Genomic DNA, 19328 nt, shown 5'->3' on the forward strand with positions numbered 1-19328 from the left:
GAGCCACCATCTGTCCTCCTGCGTGCCAGGAGAGGTCGTACTGTTCAAACATTGCCCCCGCTGTTATCAAAGAGCACTGCTCTGCATGGCCAAGTCCCTCCCTTATAATCTCTGACAGAGTGAGAGTAAAGCACTTCATTCAGCAAAAATAGCCACAACTAAATGAGGCATGTGCTCAGGTTTAATCCAGGAGTGGATGCTGCACCACACTGTAAAAACCTGTGTTACACTCTGTTAAATAACTGAGCTATATTATATTATATTATATTATATTATATTATATTATATTATATTATATTATATTATATTATATTATATTATATTATATAGTCTGTGCCTCCCTCTCCTTGGCCTGTCCTGCGGTCAGAGCATGGGGACTCCAGATGGTCCAGTACCAGCAGCAGAAGGGGGACCCTGGGCGTTGGGGTGGGGGGGCACAAAGGCCTGACAGCAGGAAGCCACACATGACTTGGGCCAGACAGCTCTTTAGCACAAAATTAGGCAGGGATGAGGACACAACACAATTACATGCTGTTAATACCATCAAAGAGGAATCTGGGCGTCCACTGTGGCCTTGGCAGCTTTACTTTGTTAAGACTGTGAAACTTCACGGTCCTAAGTAGCCCCTCATTTCTTGCCATTTCTTTGCAACACATCTCCGAAATATCAATGTCCTAATGACAAAGTGGATTACTAGTTGAAAGCATCACATACACACAACATGATTCAACTATCTAAAACTTTTTCTATCCTCGAATGGAGGATAAACAGGAAGGTGCTGAAACAAGCTTATGCCATAGTTACATATGAATTAAAATATGGTCACAGACATATCACATATATATTTTTGTACACAATGCAATTCCAATAAATACTGTATATTACTGCTAAAAAGCTGATTTTACGAGTGTGGAAAACGGACTCTGTGCCTATATTATAACTTATGGTTGGGAGGATTGTCAAACACTTTACATCTGGAGAGACTGAGATTCTACGTTTGATAAAACATGGGACCCTGTACTGAATTACCTTAAAAATGTGAGCCCACACTGGCTATTGTACAAAACCTTAGTGCAAACAAGAGTATGATCTTGTATATGTCAACCTATTTATTTTACTTTAACTTTTTTCTGCTCTTATATTCTGTCTATAGTAGATACTCATTTTATGACCATGAAATATCGTTGTAATGCTTGATGTGCTGTGTTCTTTACTTTCTTCTTCTTCCTTTTTTCTCTTTCTCCTCTACTTATTTTTTCTCTCATTTTATATTTTTATCAATAAACATATTTCAACAAAAAAAAAAAAAACTTGTAAACCAAGTGAGTGAATTAGAATTTGCAGAGAATGCAGCTCATTATTCATCTTATATGCTTATTCTATTCCTGCTGGTGTTTCTGGCCTTTTCCCTTGATATCACTTCATACAGTGTCAACCTATCAAAGCAGTTTAGCTTCGGTTTATGCAGAGACCAACAATCACAACCACAGGAGCATTTTCTGACACAGTTGCAGTGCAATTCATTTTAATCCTGCACTTTATTGGGCATCGTGCAATTCAATTCAATCTTGCACTTTATGCACTGGCACATGACACTATAATTAGCACTCCAGCACTTTATAACTCTTCTGTAATCTTTTGGTCGCCTTACTTTTGGCCAGTTAGCTATGTATGTTATATGTCAAGGGTGCATTGTTTTATTGTCTTAGTCCTGCCTTTTGTACTTTTTACCGTCATTGTTTTTATGTTTAACATCAACCTGCCAATGGGACATGGGATTGAAATTAGCCATTTGGCTATAATCCAACATATTTACATGTAAATGTTCATTATAATGTACTGTCCCCATTTAAAATAAATAAATAAATCTGAAATCTGTTGGAGGTTGTCAGTGAAACCGTTCCCCCATGCACCACAAGAGGTCACCACTGATCCAGATAAGATGCTTTGTCAGACAGGTGAACATTTATTTACATGTTCGTTATTCATCTTGAGCCATAAATTATAGGTGCATGAACATTTATGGAAGGAATGACATATAAATATAGGAACCTGTGCTGCAGGTGTTTACAGACAACTCTGCCAATAATAACATTGTTAACAACCACCTTTGGGCTCCATTAGGACTTTGTCCTCCATAATAAACCAATGTCAGGCTTCTTTGTGTGGCTTTTCACTGAGCGACTTTCTATCTGGCTCGCTTGACATGTGAAAAGTGAAAACCAACGTGATCTTCAACACATAGTGGAAGATAAGATGTCAGATTAAGTTCCTGAGGTTGTTCAACAGGTTGAAATACAAACAGGTCACCTTCTCTTTAAGAGACATATCTCTAAAATGAATGGATCTTATGGAAAGTTACACACATAACCTCCTTATTGCATGACAAAGTCTTTCTGTCTGTTGAGCATCAAAGTTTAGTCTTGATCCTGGAAATAGAGTTTAAGATGCTTTAAGATTTTATGTTATTGTATTTCTGTTTAATCTTCAAAACCATATTTGTTTTTGAAGAAACAGTAACTTTTAACTTACTGTTAAGTGTAGATACATGCACATCAGTGTGTGATACCCCACCTCATCCCCTGGCAGCTGGAACAGTGGATAACACATCTGCACAACCTTCCCTTCCTTCACTATATAGTTGCATGTATACTGTTGAAACTGAATCATAATCACAATAGTCCCCCTCCTCTTCACTATAAATAACCCATTCATCACCTTCCATCTGACCAGTGTGTTTGCACATTTCCTCTGCATCACCTTCTTTCTTTTTTTGTTGTTGTTGTTGGTTAAAACCACCATGGACCAGTAAGTAGCCCACTCATATTCTCCAAAGTCAGGGCTGTTTCATTTGTGGTGACAGCTGCTGAGGCTGTGGTCAGTGGGCCGCCGGCGCTCCAGCTGTGTTAAGAGTTAAAATAAAATAAAATAGCCTCCCAGCTGCATGCTGCTGGCACCGGCTGCTGGTGGTGCAGCCATCCTATTTAAACTGTGCCCATGTAAAAACCGCACACACTTTCCACATAGTTGAAATTCAGTGGTTCTCCTCTGTTCTCTTGTTCTCACTAAACCGTGTGTTGCAGTTCTGGGCTCTGAGTCCAAAAACTGAGTCAGGGACACCTCACTCTACACTGGAAAAAAAAAAATCAGTCTTATCTTATCATCGTATGTCATCTGATTGATCTAATTGAGTGGGATAAAGAATTTAAACATCTCTTGTGGCTCCAGTTAGTAATAAATGAACAGAATATTTCAATTTCTGAGAATTTGAACAAGCTAACAAGGTATAGTGTGTAAATAATGACAAAAGTTTAATAGGCTATGTGTGTACACTAGCCATGAGGCTTCTGATCAATGTCCCAGTGGATGTTAGGGGGTTAACTAAGACAAATTTAACAACGACTGACTGGAAAACTGCAACATTAAGATTATTAATAGAAATATGCACAGCTAACCTATATGCACTAACAATATATCATTTGCTGGTATCAAATACAATCTCTGCTTCATTCATCAATCTGAACTCCAACCAGTTCAATGATAAAGTGTAATGGGAGGCTACATTATGTATGTATTTCATAGCTAATGCTTATATAAATAAATAAAGATATTCTAGTGAGGGCTGCATGCTGTGGTCATCTACATTGTTTTGGATGCATTGATTTTGATATTATTTTCCTCTCTGTCAGCGCTGCCGCCCATTACCCAGCCCCCTCTGCTCCCCTGATGCCTTCAGGTACCGCTCGTAAAATCCATACACCTTCGAAAAGTTGAAAGTTTGCAGATGTGATTTTTTTTCCAAACAGAAAGGCATGTTATTCATCCTCATTGTTGGTTGTTGTTTGATATCACCTTGACAACAAGGAAGGAAAGGGACAACAGAGTAGTGTTTAGCCTAGCTACTGAATGCTGCAGCAACAAGTGTTCATTCATCTATATCAGTGGTTCCCGACCTTTTTTGGCTCGTGACCCCATTTTGACATCACTAATTTCTGGTGACCCTGTGATCATGATATGATGTGAGTCCCATAAATGCCACACACAAAGCATCATGTTCTTGTACTTTTCTAGCAGGTTTTTAGTATCTCTGTATGTTTCTATGTCCATTTAAATCATGTAAAGCATCCTTGTGTGCCATGCAAAGAGCTATATAATTTGAAATGTATCATCAATTGTATTATCATAGTAAAAAAAAAGTTTACATCACTTGTTTTACAGATCAGGGCAGCATATTGTTTCCATTTTAAATCAAAATCTATTTTTCATTGTCATACTGACTAGAAAACTATGCACGGTGAAATAATAGCCTATCCAAATCAGCACCATAAGAGTTGCGTTGCTAGAGAAAAGCCTTGGACAACAAATCATTTCTTCAAGACACAAGTCGAAATGCTTATTTGGTAAAAGACAAAAAATATATATATATATTTTTAAATTCATTAAAAAAAGAAAATAATAATTAAAAAAGTGACAGAAATATATATAAAGTAGTAACTGGCCATATAATCACGTACATCCTTATAAAACATCCTCGCTCTGTCACAGCTCTCGGACTTCTGCCGATTCCGACATCCCAGCAGCGCCTGAACGCAACACATGACGGAGCATTAGCTCAGCAGAGAGAGAGGGAGAGAGAAGGATTGGGATCGAGGGAGGGAAGGAAGGAGAGAGAGAAGATAAACAGGTGGTCCCTCGGTCTGAAAACACAGAAACATGTCGTCGGGCGGCGCGAGGCGGAAAGAGCGACACTAACTCATGCTCCTTTTTTATTTCCACACGGATTTCTCCTCCTCCTCCTCCTCCTCTTTCACCACCTCCACCTCCACCTCCTTCTCCTCCTCCTCCTCCACTCCTCGGGTTGGAGCCGAGTCTGGGCTCGGGATCTCGGATACTAAAGCATGAAAGTGACGGTGTGTTTCGGCAGGACCCGGGTGGTGGTGCCGTGCGGGGATGGAAATATTACAGTGCACGCGCTGATCCAGCAGGCTGCGATGAGATACAAGAAGGCGATAGCTAAGGTAAGTGTGTTGCCTCTTACTCTCCATGCTGCGGCTTTTGTGTTATCCTGGAAACAACGTTGCGACGTACGTGCGGAGGAGCTGCGCTGCTGCGGCGCAACTCTCTCAATATGGCGCAAACTTAAAACAAATGCAAAGTAGAGAAAGAGGAGAAGAGAGGGGCGCTTCGTGTTGTTTTTTAGCACACAGAGGCGTGTTATTCCTTGGCTTTCAAAGAAGAAGAAAGAAAGAAAGAAAGACGCACCGCCATTGTGGTTCTTCTTGTGTTAGTAAACCCACAAAACTTCCTCTGGGGTTTGTGTTGTGGCGCCGAACAAAAGCAGCAGCGGCGGCGGCGGCGGCGGCGGGGTTTATTATTGAATATTTTTTAGTTTAAAGGGTTAAACTGCAGCTCCACAGCAGAAACATGGGAGTTTTGCTTTTGAGCATGGTTCGTGCACGACCACGCGCATGCAGACTTTGGTAACCCAGTTGTAAAGGACTGTGAGTTCATGCTCTGAAAGTTGCCAGCAGAGATTAGCCTACTAGCAGGTTAGCCAGCAGGCTGCAGAAAGTAGCTGCTGCTGCTGCTGCTGCTGTCTGTAGAGGCGTTTGGGCTCCAGTGTTCAGGCCAGGGCTGTGTAATTAGTCAGGATTAGCTGCAAAGTCCTATCAAGATTAGTCCGTGTGTGTGTGTGTGTGTTTTATTTAATTTTATTCAGGGACGAAACATTAAAAGTTCCCCTTTGTCCAACTGCTCATGAACTCATCACAGTGGCCTGCACAGGGTTAGCTGGAGTATATCCAAGCAGGGAGAAAACACTGATGCTTCAAATGCAAAGTCATGATATCTGTTTTGATAAGTTGTGTGTTGTTGCACCACAGTTTGGAGGGGAGGGGAGGGGAGGGGGGTTAAAGGAGGGTTAAAGGAGGAGAAGGAGCTGAACTGCAGAGCAGGGCAGAGCACCAGGCCCCAGAGGGAAACTGCACCGCCAAGCTCCAGCTGACTGGTGGAGGCTTGATGGACCTGACCCATAAATCTGAAGAGATAAAAAGTGAGCAGAAGAAAAGTTGTTGTGTAATGTGTTGGAGCAGCAGCAGCAGCAGCAGATAACCTTTGACCCTGAGCTCGGCACGCGTGGTATAAAACATGTCTTTTATATATTCAACCCACTCATTCAACATCAACACCACTTTATAACCTCTTTTCAAAAGTTCACGACCATTAATCGAAGTCTATGCAATTCCTCCCTTCATTTACAAAGTTGGGCTCTGTGAATGTGGGTCAGTAATTAGATATTTTGCTTTATTGTTCAGCCTTTAAGGTACAAAAAATATGTGAGAGCAGCTCTCCGGGCTTTATGAATGATTAATGCCTCACTTCCCCTCCCTCCATGTGCTAACTTTAAGACAGTCTTTTCTTTTTGTTGCACGGAGAGTGACCTAGAAGTCGTACCGTATCCTCCTCCTCCTCCGCTGCTGCTGAATAATTCAGTGTGAGCAGAGAGACGAGAGCAGGTTGTGTGTAGATGTAGATGTGGAGCAGGTAGAGAGGAGGACCGATACCCACGGCTCCTCACAGGCCTCTGGACGGGAACTCTCTGTGTTGTATCTGCCGTTTGGCTCGAGGCTCTTAAATATTTGAATTAACTGTTATTATCACAATAGAAGTCGTAAGGTGATTGTCTTTGCTGCTGTTTTAAACCTTTGCATCGTCTTCCCGTCAACTTTTATCCTCTTGGACCTGATCTGTGTGATTATATATTTTCATTGAACTTCACTTTTTTACACTTTTATTTCAGACTTTTCAGATCAATAGAGCTCATTTACATAAAAATAACCCAACAACTTTGAATGATTTGGATATAGAAGTTAGTGACAAGTACATTTGCGCAGTGTGGTGAGGAGCCATCCATGTTATTTTTTTATTTTCAGGCAGTTATGTTCAACAAAAAACAGATTTCTGATCTAAAAACATTGGTAATGGGTCAAATGGGACTGGAGGACCAGATTAGGGTTGATGATGTCCAGGGTGTGTTGTGCTTATGTGCTGGAAATGAGGCCTCACATCTTAATTCTTTTTTTTTCTGTGTCTGTTTTCTTTCGCGCTTTGATCTAAATATATGTGTGTGTGTGTTTAAAAACACAGAGCTCCTTCTGCCTCACCCACAACAAAACACACACACACAACCCCAACATACAACACCCTTGTCATTTCATCTCATATGTGCGTTTATTGCCCCCTCAGTCCCACCCTGCCCACATTACAAAAGTGTAGATTTTCATAGGAAGTGTGTTGGTTTACGGATGTTGTGTTGGAAGATCACAGTTGTTGTTTTTTTTCATTTTTTTCCCGCCTTTCGGTCGGCCTGTTTTTAATAAGAGACCCAAATTTAGTTTTGGGTGTTTTCTCCTGCTTCACTGTTTGTGCGGACCTTCCCCTGTCATTACAGAGGAATGCTTCCTGCACAGCAAACAGAGAAGGCCCGTCCACTTCTGAGGGCCCGAAGCCACCTCATAGCTGAGGAATTAGACAGATGAGGATGAGTGTTCATGTCCACAAGTCTGACGGCGCTATAGGGACAGAGAGAGAGAGAGAGAGAGAGAGAGAGAGAGAGAGAGGGAACGACACAAGAAGGAGGAAAAAACCCACGGTGTCAGATTATCCTCCACTGCTGCTCTGGTCTTTTTCCTCCCACAGTAGATCCTCACTAATGTTCACTCATGATTTAACTAAAGTGCGGAAAGCCTCTTTAAATGACACCCCTGACTGGAAAACTGTCTGGTGGTTTTCGACGCTCCGAACTCATCAAGTGACGTGAGGAAGAACTATGAGGAGATGATGATGGAGGAGGAGGAGGAGGAGGAGGAGGAGGAGGAGGAGGAGGAGGAGGAGGAGGAGGAGGGTGAAGAAGGGTGAAGAAGGGTGAAGAAGGGTATCAGGTGTCTGGCTCGTGTCCACGCAGCAGCAGCAGCAGATTTCCATTCACAGCTTCAGTCTGCTGGAGTTTCCTCTGGAGGATCTGGGGTTATTGTGTCCACACACACACACACGCACACACACACATTGGAGGCAGACAGCTTTAACATGACTTTGACCCTTTTTTGCAGACAATGGGAGCAGGTGTCTGGTGGAGTCGGGGCTTTTCTTCAGCCGTGTGTGTGGTTGGAAATAGGTACAGCTAATGATTTTTGTTCACCGAACTGGAGTGTCAGAAAATTGTAAAAAAAAAAAAGAAAAAAGAAAAGAAGAAGCTGACGGACGGCAGCTCAAGATCCAGGTATTTTCTTGACCACCGGTGTTAAAGGGACAACGAGGAGTTTTGGAAAAGCGAAGCGTTTTCACACTACATTTCTGAGCCTCCGCGCGCACCGTAGATTTCTTTGACCGGGCGCAAGACAGACTCATGTTTTCATTCATCAAGAATTAAAGTCAGAGGTTCAAAGAGGTTCACATACCACCGTAGTTCCGACCATAAACGGCGATGCGGCTGCGTTATTCTCATGACTCGCCACAAAGGAAACGCTGGTCAGCTCGACCAGCATTTCCGCCACCACTAATAATAACAAAATAACGATATGACAGAACGATATATTTATTGAAAATGGGCCCATTAACAAGTGTGGGTAGCGGAGATTCATCCACATTAACGTGAGACTTTTTTATAACCGAATAGAAACTCCTCGTTGTCCCTTTAAAGTCCATAGGAGGGGGCAGGTAAGACATGGTGAAATCAATTAGTTAATTGTCATATAATCATAATGAGTTATTAGTTAAGGACAGGTACAGTACGGCAGGGAACAGATTTATGGTGGCAGGTTCAAACCAGGCTGAAATGAAAAGGTGGTAAATGGTGTGTGTGATTTAAATAAGCTGCTGTTCTGTAGTAAATCAGGTGCAAGGAGAAAGTATTAAACTAGTACCCATCTAGTACACTCCCGTCTGTGGCTCGACTTGACTCGTGGGGAAACCCCTGCTGATGCATAATAAGGAATAGGAATAGGAATTAGGAAATAATAAGTGATAAATATAGACTGGGATTACAGTGTGGATGTGATGCTGCCGAGTTTAACTCCAGGTTGTGCAGGAGAGAGACGTAATTAGGACGTTGAAGTTAAAGCCCCTACAAGGAACTTTCAGGTTGTGTTGATTTTGGCGGCCCCTGTGGACAAATGCGGTATAGCATTTTGCCAGAACGAAGACGGAGCATTTCCCATGAGCTTTAGTGCGCATTGTCGTAAAGACGCTTATCTGGCTCCAGACTATAACTTTTTTTTGTGAGCAGTTTCAGGTAAATTAGTTTGGAAATGCATTTAAGATACTTTAGAACAACAGGACGGTGCAGCAGGCCGCCTGGCCTTCACACGCTGGCCGTTTTGAAACTGTGGACCGAGTCTGGGTCAGCCGGCCGTGCCGTCTCTCGGCTGTCTCCTGTGCGGAGCTGTGGCACCACGCCGTCTGCAGGAGTCTCCTGCTGCAAGAAGTTGCACACCGTCTGTGTAGAGACAGTGATATGTGCATTTTCAGTGAAAAAACCAACAAACTTTGTCCTGACTGTGCCCAGGGGGTTATTAACTATCATCCGACCCGCCCACTGCCTCCTGGTTTCAGGCCCCGTCCAGACGAATACGCGGCTTCACTGAATCCGATCTTTTTCTTAATCGTTTTGAAAAAAATCTCCGTAAACACGGCATCGTTTTTCAGAAATACCTGCGTCCACATGGATCCAGTGAAAATGACCCAAAACGCTGTAGTACATCCTCCAGGCGTGTGTGGAGCGGGTGGAGTGTGTGTGTGTGGCGCTGTAGCGCTGCCTGCCACACATAAACACTTACGACAGAGAAGAAGACGGGAAGTCCCCGCTGTAATCCAATAGAAGAAGAAGTCCCTTCAAACTCAAACATGGAGTAAACGTTGACAGGGAGTCGTGTCAGAGTAAATATGACGATTAGTGATGATTAAACGGCAAGATTCAGCCGCAGCGTCTGAGCGACCTGACGGTAGTCGACCGTTGTTGTTGTTGTTACGTCCATAGACTGTCAGTGTGTAGCTGCTGCAGCGGTGTGTGTGTGTGTGTGTGTCTCAGGTTACAGGTAGAGCGGCGGGGGGTATGACATCATCGTTTCAGAAAAAGCCCGTTTTGGCCGTCCAAACGAAAACGCTGGGGCGGCGTTTTCAAATTTTCCCACTCTGGGACCCGTTTTAAAAAAATACCGTTTTCACCCCCCGAAAACGGCGTATCCGTGTGGACCAAGGGGGCAGTTGTCGGTCTGAGAAGTGAAGCTCACTTCCGCGTTCAAAAAACTGCAATCCCCTGGGCTTCCTCTGGGGGCTGGTGTCAGAAGGGAGCATTCCCCATAGACCCCCATGTTAAAATCGCCGATTTTACATCCTCAATAAACATGTTAAAAGCCTGGTGTCAGAACGTTTTTTTTTCTCAATCGATAGTTTCTACCCCCACACACACTCTGAGGGGGGTGAATTTTTTTAAAACTCTACCGTTTTACTGTTATTAGGTTAAAACTCTGGCCATTTAGGGCGCGGAAACGTTGAGTGACAGGTCCGAGCAGCTCCGGAGACAGGCTGCTTTGAGGCCAGTGGGCGGGTTCTCGGCCGGCCAATCCAACATGGCGCTGTTCAGGCCGCCATATTTGAGTCACAAAAACGACTCCCCAAAACCAATGGGTGACGTCACGGATGCTACGTCCATTCTTTTTACAGTCTATGGTGTGGACGCGAGGCCGATCCGATAAAGTATTTATCTATTTATCCGGATTCGAAAAAAACGGATTCGTGTGGACGGGGCCTAACCATTTTTTGAAAACGGGTCCCAGAGTGGGGAAATTTGAAAACGCCACCCCAGCGTTTTCGTTTTCGCCAATACGGGTTTTTTCCGGATTTGTGTGGACGGGGCCTCAACAGCTTATCTTCACACCGATGGGCTCATTTGCTGCTGCAGGTCACACCAGAGAAACCAGATACTTTTGCATATAAAGTTCCTTGTAGGGGCTTTAAAATGATGATGAAGGATCGTGGCGACACGACATGACACTTCGATTGTCCCAGTTTTTTCTCACACCTCACCGTCCGCTGCTCTGAAGTCTGTGTTTTTGTCTTTGCGATGCTGTCATGCGGGGATTTCCACTGCACTTCCTGGTTTCACGTGTGCGCTCTGATTATTATGACATCCTAACATTAGTCGTATTGTCCTGTGTGTGTTGTGTGTGTGTGTGTGTGTGTGTTGTGTGTACATACCAGGCATAGCTGCAACACGTTACTCATCATACCTCTACTGGTCTGGCTGGTGGCTCTGCAGATCAGTGATCACGTTTTGGTAGCACTGATACTGATCAGTGTTTGTGTTTTGACTACACACCAATCAGCTTCAGTTAGTTCATCATTCATAAAGAGTTTCTTCCTCAATCACATATAGGCTGTAGAGATAGATAAGTACGAATAATAAATCAATCAATCACTAAATTAGTATATGTAATTAATAAAGTTTAACTTTAAGTGTAACTGTTGTTATAGCAGCAACAAGCATCAGACATAAAGACAAATTAATTACAGAGTGTAACAATTAATTACATGTGTTGATTTATGTGAATGAACAGACTGGAAAAACAGTTATTAGACTTGTTCCAAAGGCTTAACAGTGCAGAATGACCAAATGCATGAAATGTGTCATGAACTCTTTTATACAATAAAAACCCTAATAATAAGATTTTACTTATTCAAGTTGTAGGCATCTTATTGTGGCATGATTGAATCTCTGTTGTTATATTTCGGAGACCTGTCCCACGATCACAAGGTGGAATGACACTACTGTGCTGATCTGTGACTAGATGCATTAATTACAATCTACTATATCATTTATTTCTAATGAGAACATTCCTCAAACTCACCTGGCTCACCGACATGCACCGCTCATCTTCTTGTCCAGAGTATTTATCTATTTCTTTGTATTTTGGGCCAGAGGAGGACAAGCTGAGCGCGGTCGTGTATAGGTGCAACTCCTCTACCTCATAAGCCCCCCTTAATTTTTTATTTTTTACAGTTCATCTGTTTGATCCTCATGTCACCAGGCTGTACCAGCCAGGGGTTCCTGCTTTCCAAAACGGGCACAGTGCAGGATTAAAAGCTTCACTGATGATCCCCGGGCCGCTGACTTTGCCCTTGACCAGACGACTGTGAAAAAATGTCCTAAAACATGAGCCAGCGCCGCGTTTTCATTTCCTAAAGGAGGCGGCTTAAAGACGCACCGGAGAAAATTAGCCGGGCAGAGAAGAGGTGAAACTGGACAGAGATATTAAAAGCACAGTGTTTGTGTATGTGCTGATACAGACGGGTCCACACGTTCTCCTCCTCCTCCTCCTCCTCCTCCTCCTCCTCCTCCTCCTCCTCCTCCTCCTCCTACCAAACAGCAGTGATCTTGAAAATTAAGAATTCAAGCAGTTATATAAAATTTGACTGACATTACATAAAAGGCTTTGAATAACAGGAAAGACGATTGCCGTCAGCAGCTGTGAAGTATATAATCTTTTTCCTTAGGACATGAGACACGATTGTTTTTCCTTTTTTTCCAGTTGATGATGCGAGCGTTACCGTCTTTCCCACACGGCTTCTTTGCTGCGTTGTGCATTTTGTGACTTTTTTTTTTTTTTTTCCCTCCTCCTCAGTCAAAGCTCAATGATATGGCTGCTTCACTGTGAGGAGATTTACATAAGTGAGCCGTCATCCTCACTAGTGTTTGACTTGTTGATGTTGATGTGATGATGATGATGATGATAATGATAAATTTAAAAAGAAAATTCATTAAAAGAAGTCATTTGCCAGCAGGGTTTTCCCATGAGGTGGGGGTGGGGGGGTGTGAATCATTAGCAGAGCCGAGCAGCTGGTGTGAAATGCTGAGTGAGGAGATCTCAGATGGTGGGAAGACCGGTGCGCTCTACTTTTTTTTTTTTTTTTTTCCCAAGTTCATTTCCATATGAGAAGTTGAACTTGTGCTGTTTACAGAAGCGAGTCTGACTGAGCAGGAAGATGAAACGGAGGTTTGATGCAGTGTTTCTCTACAGGTGCTTCAGCGTGAGAACCTCGACCAACAGGTTTTATGGTTTTTACCCCACATACATTTTTGACACTATGAGATTTGAGACTTGATTAAAACTGGCTGGGGTTAGGTTTTTTCTTAAGATGGATTTAAACCACAATTCATTTAAAATTTCTGACTACTGTTTTCGTTTCAATGCATCTTTTTGTTCCTTTTTCCTTTTTTTTTTTGCTATGTTCTGCTCTCACATCCACACGACTGTGGAGTTTCAGAAAACCGAAAACCTTGTATTGGTGAAAACTCTGGAGGTGTTGATTGGCCCTCAACAACTAACTGTTGTCCAGCTCAATTCAACACTTAGCTAAGTCAAACCATGAATATAGTAGCTCTAGCTCAGCTGGGGTCAGTAAAATGTTTTTCTAACAGGCTGACTGACATTCACGTGAAACTGAGGCGAACTCATTCATGGTTGTCTCTGATTACACTGATAACAGCCGACCTCCAATGTAGACGCGCGACATGCGCGCTCGTTAAAGCGGCGCGTAGCCGCGTACATCGGTGCGACGGCGACGCCGTTTTTCCCCCCGTGCATGTGGAGCTGTGCGCCGCGGACATGCACGGTCCCCTACGTTGCTGTGTCAGGCAGGTGTTTCCACGGAGCTCTACCCCGTTTCAGAGGTGAAGGAAGCCCTGAGTGGAAAGACGTCACCTCCGCGATGTAGAATGTGTTCAATTAAAGTGAAACTAACACATTATATAGGCCTAGCTATATGTCCATTACACACTGAATGAAACATCACATGTCCTTTATTTATTCAGTTTATTTTAATAGTAATAATTATGACTAACATTCAGTGAAGACCTAAAAATCAGTATCTTCAAAATGGAAATATTGCAAAGGTTTTTTGTTTTGTTTTTAAGCATTTCTAGTATAGAAATGTTGACCTTCTGGAAAACTATGTCTATCTATATGCACTCAATACTTGGTTGGGGTTGAACTACTGGAAATTGCCTTTCCGTGATATTGTAATGTACTTATTTGTTAATGGTGAGCACCCCCCCCCGGGAAATTCCTCTCTTTTTTGGTCCTGACCCGTTTGCATCCCTGATATATATACATATATATTGACACAATGTACATTGATACTGTGTTACTGCAGACGAGACTGATCCTGAACCAGTCCACACACGGAGGCTTTAGTGACTGATCCCAAAGAGCAGAACAGAGATAAACTGTAACAAGCTTGTCATTGAACGTGACACGGTGCAGACTGAACTTTGACTGGGAGGGGGAGGGGGGAGGAGGAGGAGGAGGAGGGGGGGGTTAATGAGACTTCAGATCATAACACTTAATGATACACAGAGCCTGAGTGGTTTACAGAGCGCTATGAAAACAGATGACTTGAACTCTGGCGTGCGTCCAGTCAGCTGAGCCGCGGCGCCTCCGCCTCATCCATGTGTCGCCACATATGGATATATGGTCTCCCCCTCCCCCTCCCCCCTCCCCCTCCCATGCAGACGAACTGGGCCAAACACTGACTGACAGCAGCGGTGCATTTCTGGATGACGGTCGGATGCTTCAAAAATGATCACCAGCGCTTGAAGTTTGTGTTTGATGAGCGCCTGCCCCCCCTCCCCCCACCTCACCCCCTTCAGGTTCAGCTGCAGACTCTCTTCCATAAACAGAGGAAGCTGCTGAATGTAAACTTGTGCAGGGAGAAGTTTAATGAAGTCTGCTCCGATCACTTCTCCTCCACGTTTGTCGACCGGGACGTTTCAAGTTTATTTATGACGGAGACTCAAAATCTTTCCAAGAATATTTGTTTTCTTTCTTGTCAAAATGTCTCATTTCTAGTCAAAACTAATCTCTTTCCACTTAAAATAAGACTCATCACCTCAAAATGAACTTGTTTTTCGATAATTTCCACTTGTTTCAAACAAATTTTCACTTATAAAGTAGACTTAATAAATAGAAAAAAAAAGTTCAAGAAAAACTTTTTTCTACTCATTTCAAGTGAAAATATGCTACTTTTATGTGATGAGTCTTATTTTAAGAATAATGAGATTTGTTTTGACTAGAAATGACATTTTGACAAGAAATAAGACAAATATTCTTGGTAAGATATTTGAGTTTTGTGGATAAACCAGGGTGTGATACTGAGAAAGCTCGTGTTTCGGTCATTATAGAAACAAAACCACACCGTAGTTTCAGACAGATACAGATGTTCTGTGTTCACCATTTAAAACATGTAACTCCATAAAACATCTGGCGTGAAATGGAAAAAACTCTCCGGTCTGTGTGATTGAAGTTATTAGCAATCTGAGTCGTCAACTTGTGAGGAGCACAGTGCGTCGTATTCATCTTTGTGCTTTTTTTTTTTTTTTTTTTCCCCTGTTCACGTCGGCTCGGGTTGAATTTACTCTGGAGTTTTGTGGTTTTCAGTCTGAAGTGATAGTTATACTAAAGCCAGCCAAGCATAACTGGGTAGTCATCAGTTTTCTCCCATAATTAACAGGCAGGTTACACAAAACCCAGGCGTCGTCTCACAGAGCAGAGAGAAGGAACAATGTTCAACTCTTCTGGATCCTTCATCTGCTGCTGTGGAGAAACTTTGTCCTTCTAAATGTCTCTAGTTTATGATGAAGCAGAAAAAAAACACAATGTCTGACACTCAGGCCTTGTTCAGAGTCAGACTGCAGCACACATCTGATTTTTTTTTTTTGCCAATCTAATCAGAATCCGATCTTACTGACTGACAGTCCACATGAATAGACATTAAATAGCTTTTCAGGGAACTCAAAGTCGCTCTACAGACAATAAAAACAGCAGATAATACAAGTGAAACAGAAAAAAAATTGAAAACTCATTACAATATAGAAAACATTTGAATACAGATTAAAACATTACGTATCACTCGGGGCTGCTCACTATCAACGTTACAATATCAGACATGAAACTCCACGACCAGCTGCGGCTGCAGTTATTGGTCTTTTAAAAAACTATTTATTTCCAAAAACCTTCTTTCTAGTGTGTGTTGTGACTCTAGTCTCCTCTGCTCTGTGTCCTGCTGCTCTGTCAATAAGCGTTCTTCCTGGTCGGGAGGGGGGAGAGGAGGAGAGGGGTGCACAAAGTGATTACATATTAAGTAGGTTAGGTCGCTCGTCAAATCTTATTAATCGGACCGAATAATATTATTGGTCAGACTTTTCTCAGAATTATATGAGAATGAAAAATGATGAGTTTTTAACCCTGTTGGGTTTCTCTTACATTTTAAAGCAGTACTAAAGAACTTTCAGTTTTGGCTGAGTTTGGCGGCGCCTGTGGACCAAAGCGGTAGTGTTTTGCCTGAAGGAAGACTCCATTTCCCATGAACACTAGCGTGAAGCCCTGTAAATATCCTGCATTAAAATTAACAAAAGACATCAAAACTAAGTTTCTGTTTCCAGTGGATCATTTCAAAGTGAAAACACAAACATAATCCATTGCTAAAGTGCTGTTTTGCCTGTTCCCTCCTTGTTGTGACTCGCAAAAGTGAAAGTGAAGGAAGACTCCATTTCCCATGAACACTAGCGTGAGAGCAGGGTTCCTACCATGCTCCTCAAAGCTGCTTAGTGCCAGAGAAAGAGATACAGACCCCCTCAGGCCATGACAGAGGTGTCATTCAACTTGTTGTAAGTCGATGTATCATCACAAAAGTTATGAAAATATTTTATGAAGGTTGAAAAGTTCCTTAGTGTTGGTTTAATGTATCATCAGATTATTAATAGCATTTTAACTTAGACAAAGAAATGTGCAAAAGTTCCAGAAAGGTAAGAATTGCATTAAGTTAACGTGGTTTTGAATAGAGGATTTGTGGCAAAAGCTTGTCACGTCTGCTTATGTGAAAGCCAGCAGAGACTGATGACGTATGTGATTGTTGAAGTGGTGTCCCAATTCGTAGCGGCTGACTTTCAACCCTACTCCTTGTAGCTCCGTTTCAAGGGCAAGGGTTAAGGGCTAGGGGTAGGGGTAGGGATGAAAAATAGAATTGGAATTGGGCATTACAGTACATATTGCAAGTGATCGGATCTGATCTGCATGTGTCCACATTGTGTGTGTTGTCTTATCCACATTGGTTTCTATGGTAACAAGAAAAAAACAAACCAACAAAACGGACGACAGTGAACAGTGCTTGTTTCTGGGGGGGGGGCCAGACCAGAATCACATGCCGGAGATGTTGGACGATGCAATGTGGCGCTCACATTTCACATTTCTAGATGCTGCCCCCCCCCATTCCTCCTCCTCCTCCCTCCCTCCCCCCCTCCCTCTCTCTCTCCGCTCACTCATTGAGTATCAGCTGAATGTAAAAATGAATGTGCGCTTGTTTTCGGCCTTGTTCACAGGGCCTGAGTGTCCCCTTGTCCATTGGGTGGACGGACACTGACTGAAATGTCAAGGACTCGGTGTGTGTGTGTGTGTGTGTGTATGTGTGTGTATGTGTGTGTGGAGCAACAGGGAGAGGATTGTCCCTGAGGAATGCGAGGACACTGAACAAACAGCAGCTCAGCTCAGATGTCCCGTCTGTCTCGATCCCGATCCACCACTTCACATCCTCCTCTCTCTGACCCACATCTGCTTCGTTTCTGCTCATCTCACGTCCTCTTTGTTCAGACTGCTGCTTTATTGTTTTCTTCCTCCGCAGTTCCTCTGAGATTTCTTTCTTTCTCTTCTTCAAATCTCATTTTCAACCCCCCCCCCCCTCCTCCTCCTCCTCCTCCTCCTCCTCGTAGCAGAGCCTGTTGTTCTCATCCAGCTGTTAATTGCCCCTCAGCTAAGTGAGAAAACTGGTGGTTTTAGCGATGCATTGCACAAATACACACACACAAATTGCACAGCTCAGACCCTACTCAGACGTGTTCTCCATGGAAACGCCGGGGGATGGAGTTCGGTGTGGTCAGCTGCGGTGACACTGGGAGAAAATTGTGAGGTTTAGTTTGGACCCCACATGCTCCTCAGAGGAATGAAGAGCCCACATTAGAATAACCCAAATGATTCATGAGTGTAGATTAATGATGTCCCCTGAAATTGAATTCAGTACTTAGGCTGATGAGGCTTTGTCTGCTAAATATAGGACCGGCCGAGCCAGAGCTCTGCCTTTGACAGATAGATGATTATTGGCCTTTGGGCAGAGCGGAGGCACGAGGGCCCTGAACCTCAGTCAGTCTACGTGACGTGTGTGTGTGTGTCTGTGTGTGAGAGTGAGACTTCAGCCTCTCTGAAAAACCCAAATTCACCAAATTGATTTTCAAAAGCATGAACTATCCTTTATCCAGGGTCATGTTGAAGTAACTGATCAGTTTACCTATCAATCAATCAGTCAAATATCACCAGAAACATGAAAAATCAAAAGCTAAAAATGAAAAGATAATGTCAGTACATTTTATTTAAAAGGAAAATAGTGTTTTTGTTGAACTTTGAACCAAAAAAGCATGTGTTTTTGTGTTTCTGCTGCGTTTTAAGCCTCTCAAACACTCGACAATGTGACGTCCAATAAGAAATTACAGTGATGGATCTTTTGCTTCACACACCAGTGAGGCTGGTGTGTCACTGTGTTGTTTATTCCAGTTTATTGTTCTGTGACTCGCCCCGTGAGAAATCTCTTTCACTTACTTTATTAATACACTATTTAATCCTCAAATCTGGGAAGAATCTATGTTTCAAGGGACGGGTGACAGACCATAGACTGTAAACACAGACAGGCTCTACCGCCGTCATGTGACCTGATTAATCGTGCATTAATTTTTTAAAATATTGTTTCCAGATTAATCTCATGCCTTAACATGTTAACTTCTTGATTAAATCACCTGATGATTGTGTTTTCATTTTTGAAGCGAGGTAGTAGCGTCCTCTGATATTGTATTTTCAATAAACAGAGATTATAGAGCAGAGAAGCAGCAGTTTCACTGTTTTAATCTAAACATTTCATAGATTAACTTCAACATGACCCTCGGCAGTGATCCTGCGTTTTAAACCTACATGGTCATTTTGGTACATTTCATTTCTTTATTAAAGGGATAGTTCAACATTTTTGGCAAATTATCCCATTGCCATAATCCCTATAGTCATAGCAGTAGGTTCGTTACCTTTAATGGTCGGTGCAAGCTATTTTTAGAACGGCGGAGCAGAGCCGTGAGCTGCTCAGAGCTACGCTACGGAGGCTCATTATGGGATTTCTTGGTTTCCCTCATCAAACTCATCAAATACACAATCCAACAACTCCACAACGCTCTGGTGGACAAG

At 42.8% G+C, this 19328-nt stretch overlaps 1 protein-coding gene across 5 annotated transcripts in view; it reads left to right on the forward strand.

The window, feature by feature from the left end:
- Nucleotides 1–4660: 4660 nt before the first annotated feature.
- The window catches only part of pard3ab (par-3 family cell polarity regulator alpha, b), a 296671-nt gene continuing 282003 nt past the window's right edge, over nt 4661–19328 (forward strand). For all 5 annotated transcript variants that reach the window (XM_083990939.1, XM_083990941.1, XM_083990940.1 and 2 more), the window contains exon 1: nt 4661–5018. In XM_083990939.1, coding sequence (XP_083847065.1) covers nt 4899–5018 — 120 coding nt within the window. In that variant the 5' untranslated portion in view covers nt 4661–4898. The remainder of the gene's footprint in view (nt 5019–19328) is intronic.

This window comes from Trachurus trachurus, assembly GCF_905171665.1.
Source record: "Trachurus trachurus genome assembly, chromosome: 17".
Lineage (NCBI taxonomy): Eukaryota > Metazoa > Chordata > Actinopteri > Carangiformes > Carangidae > Trachurus > Trachurus trachurus.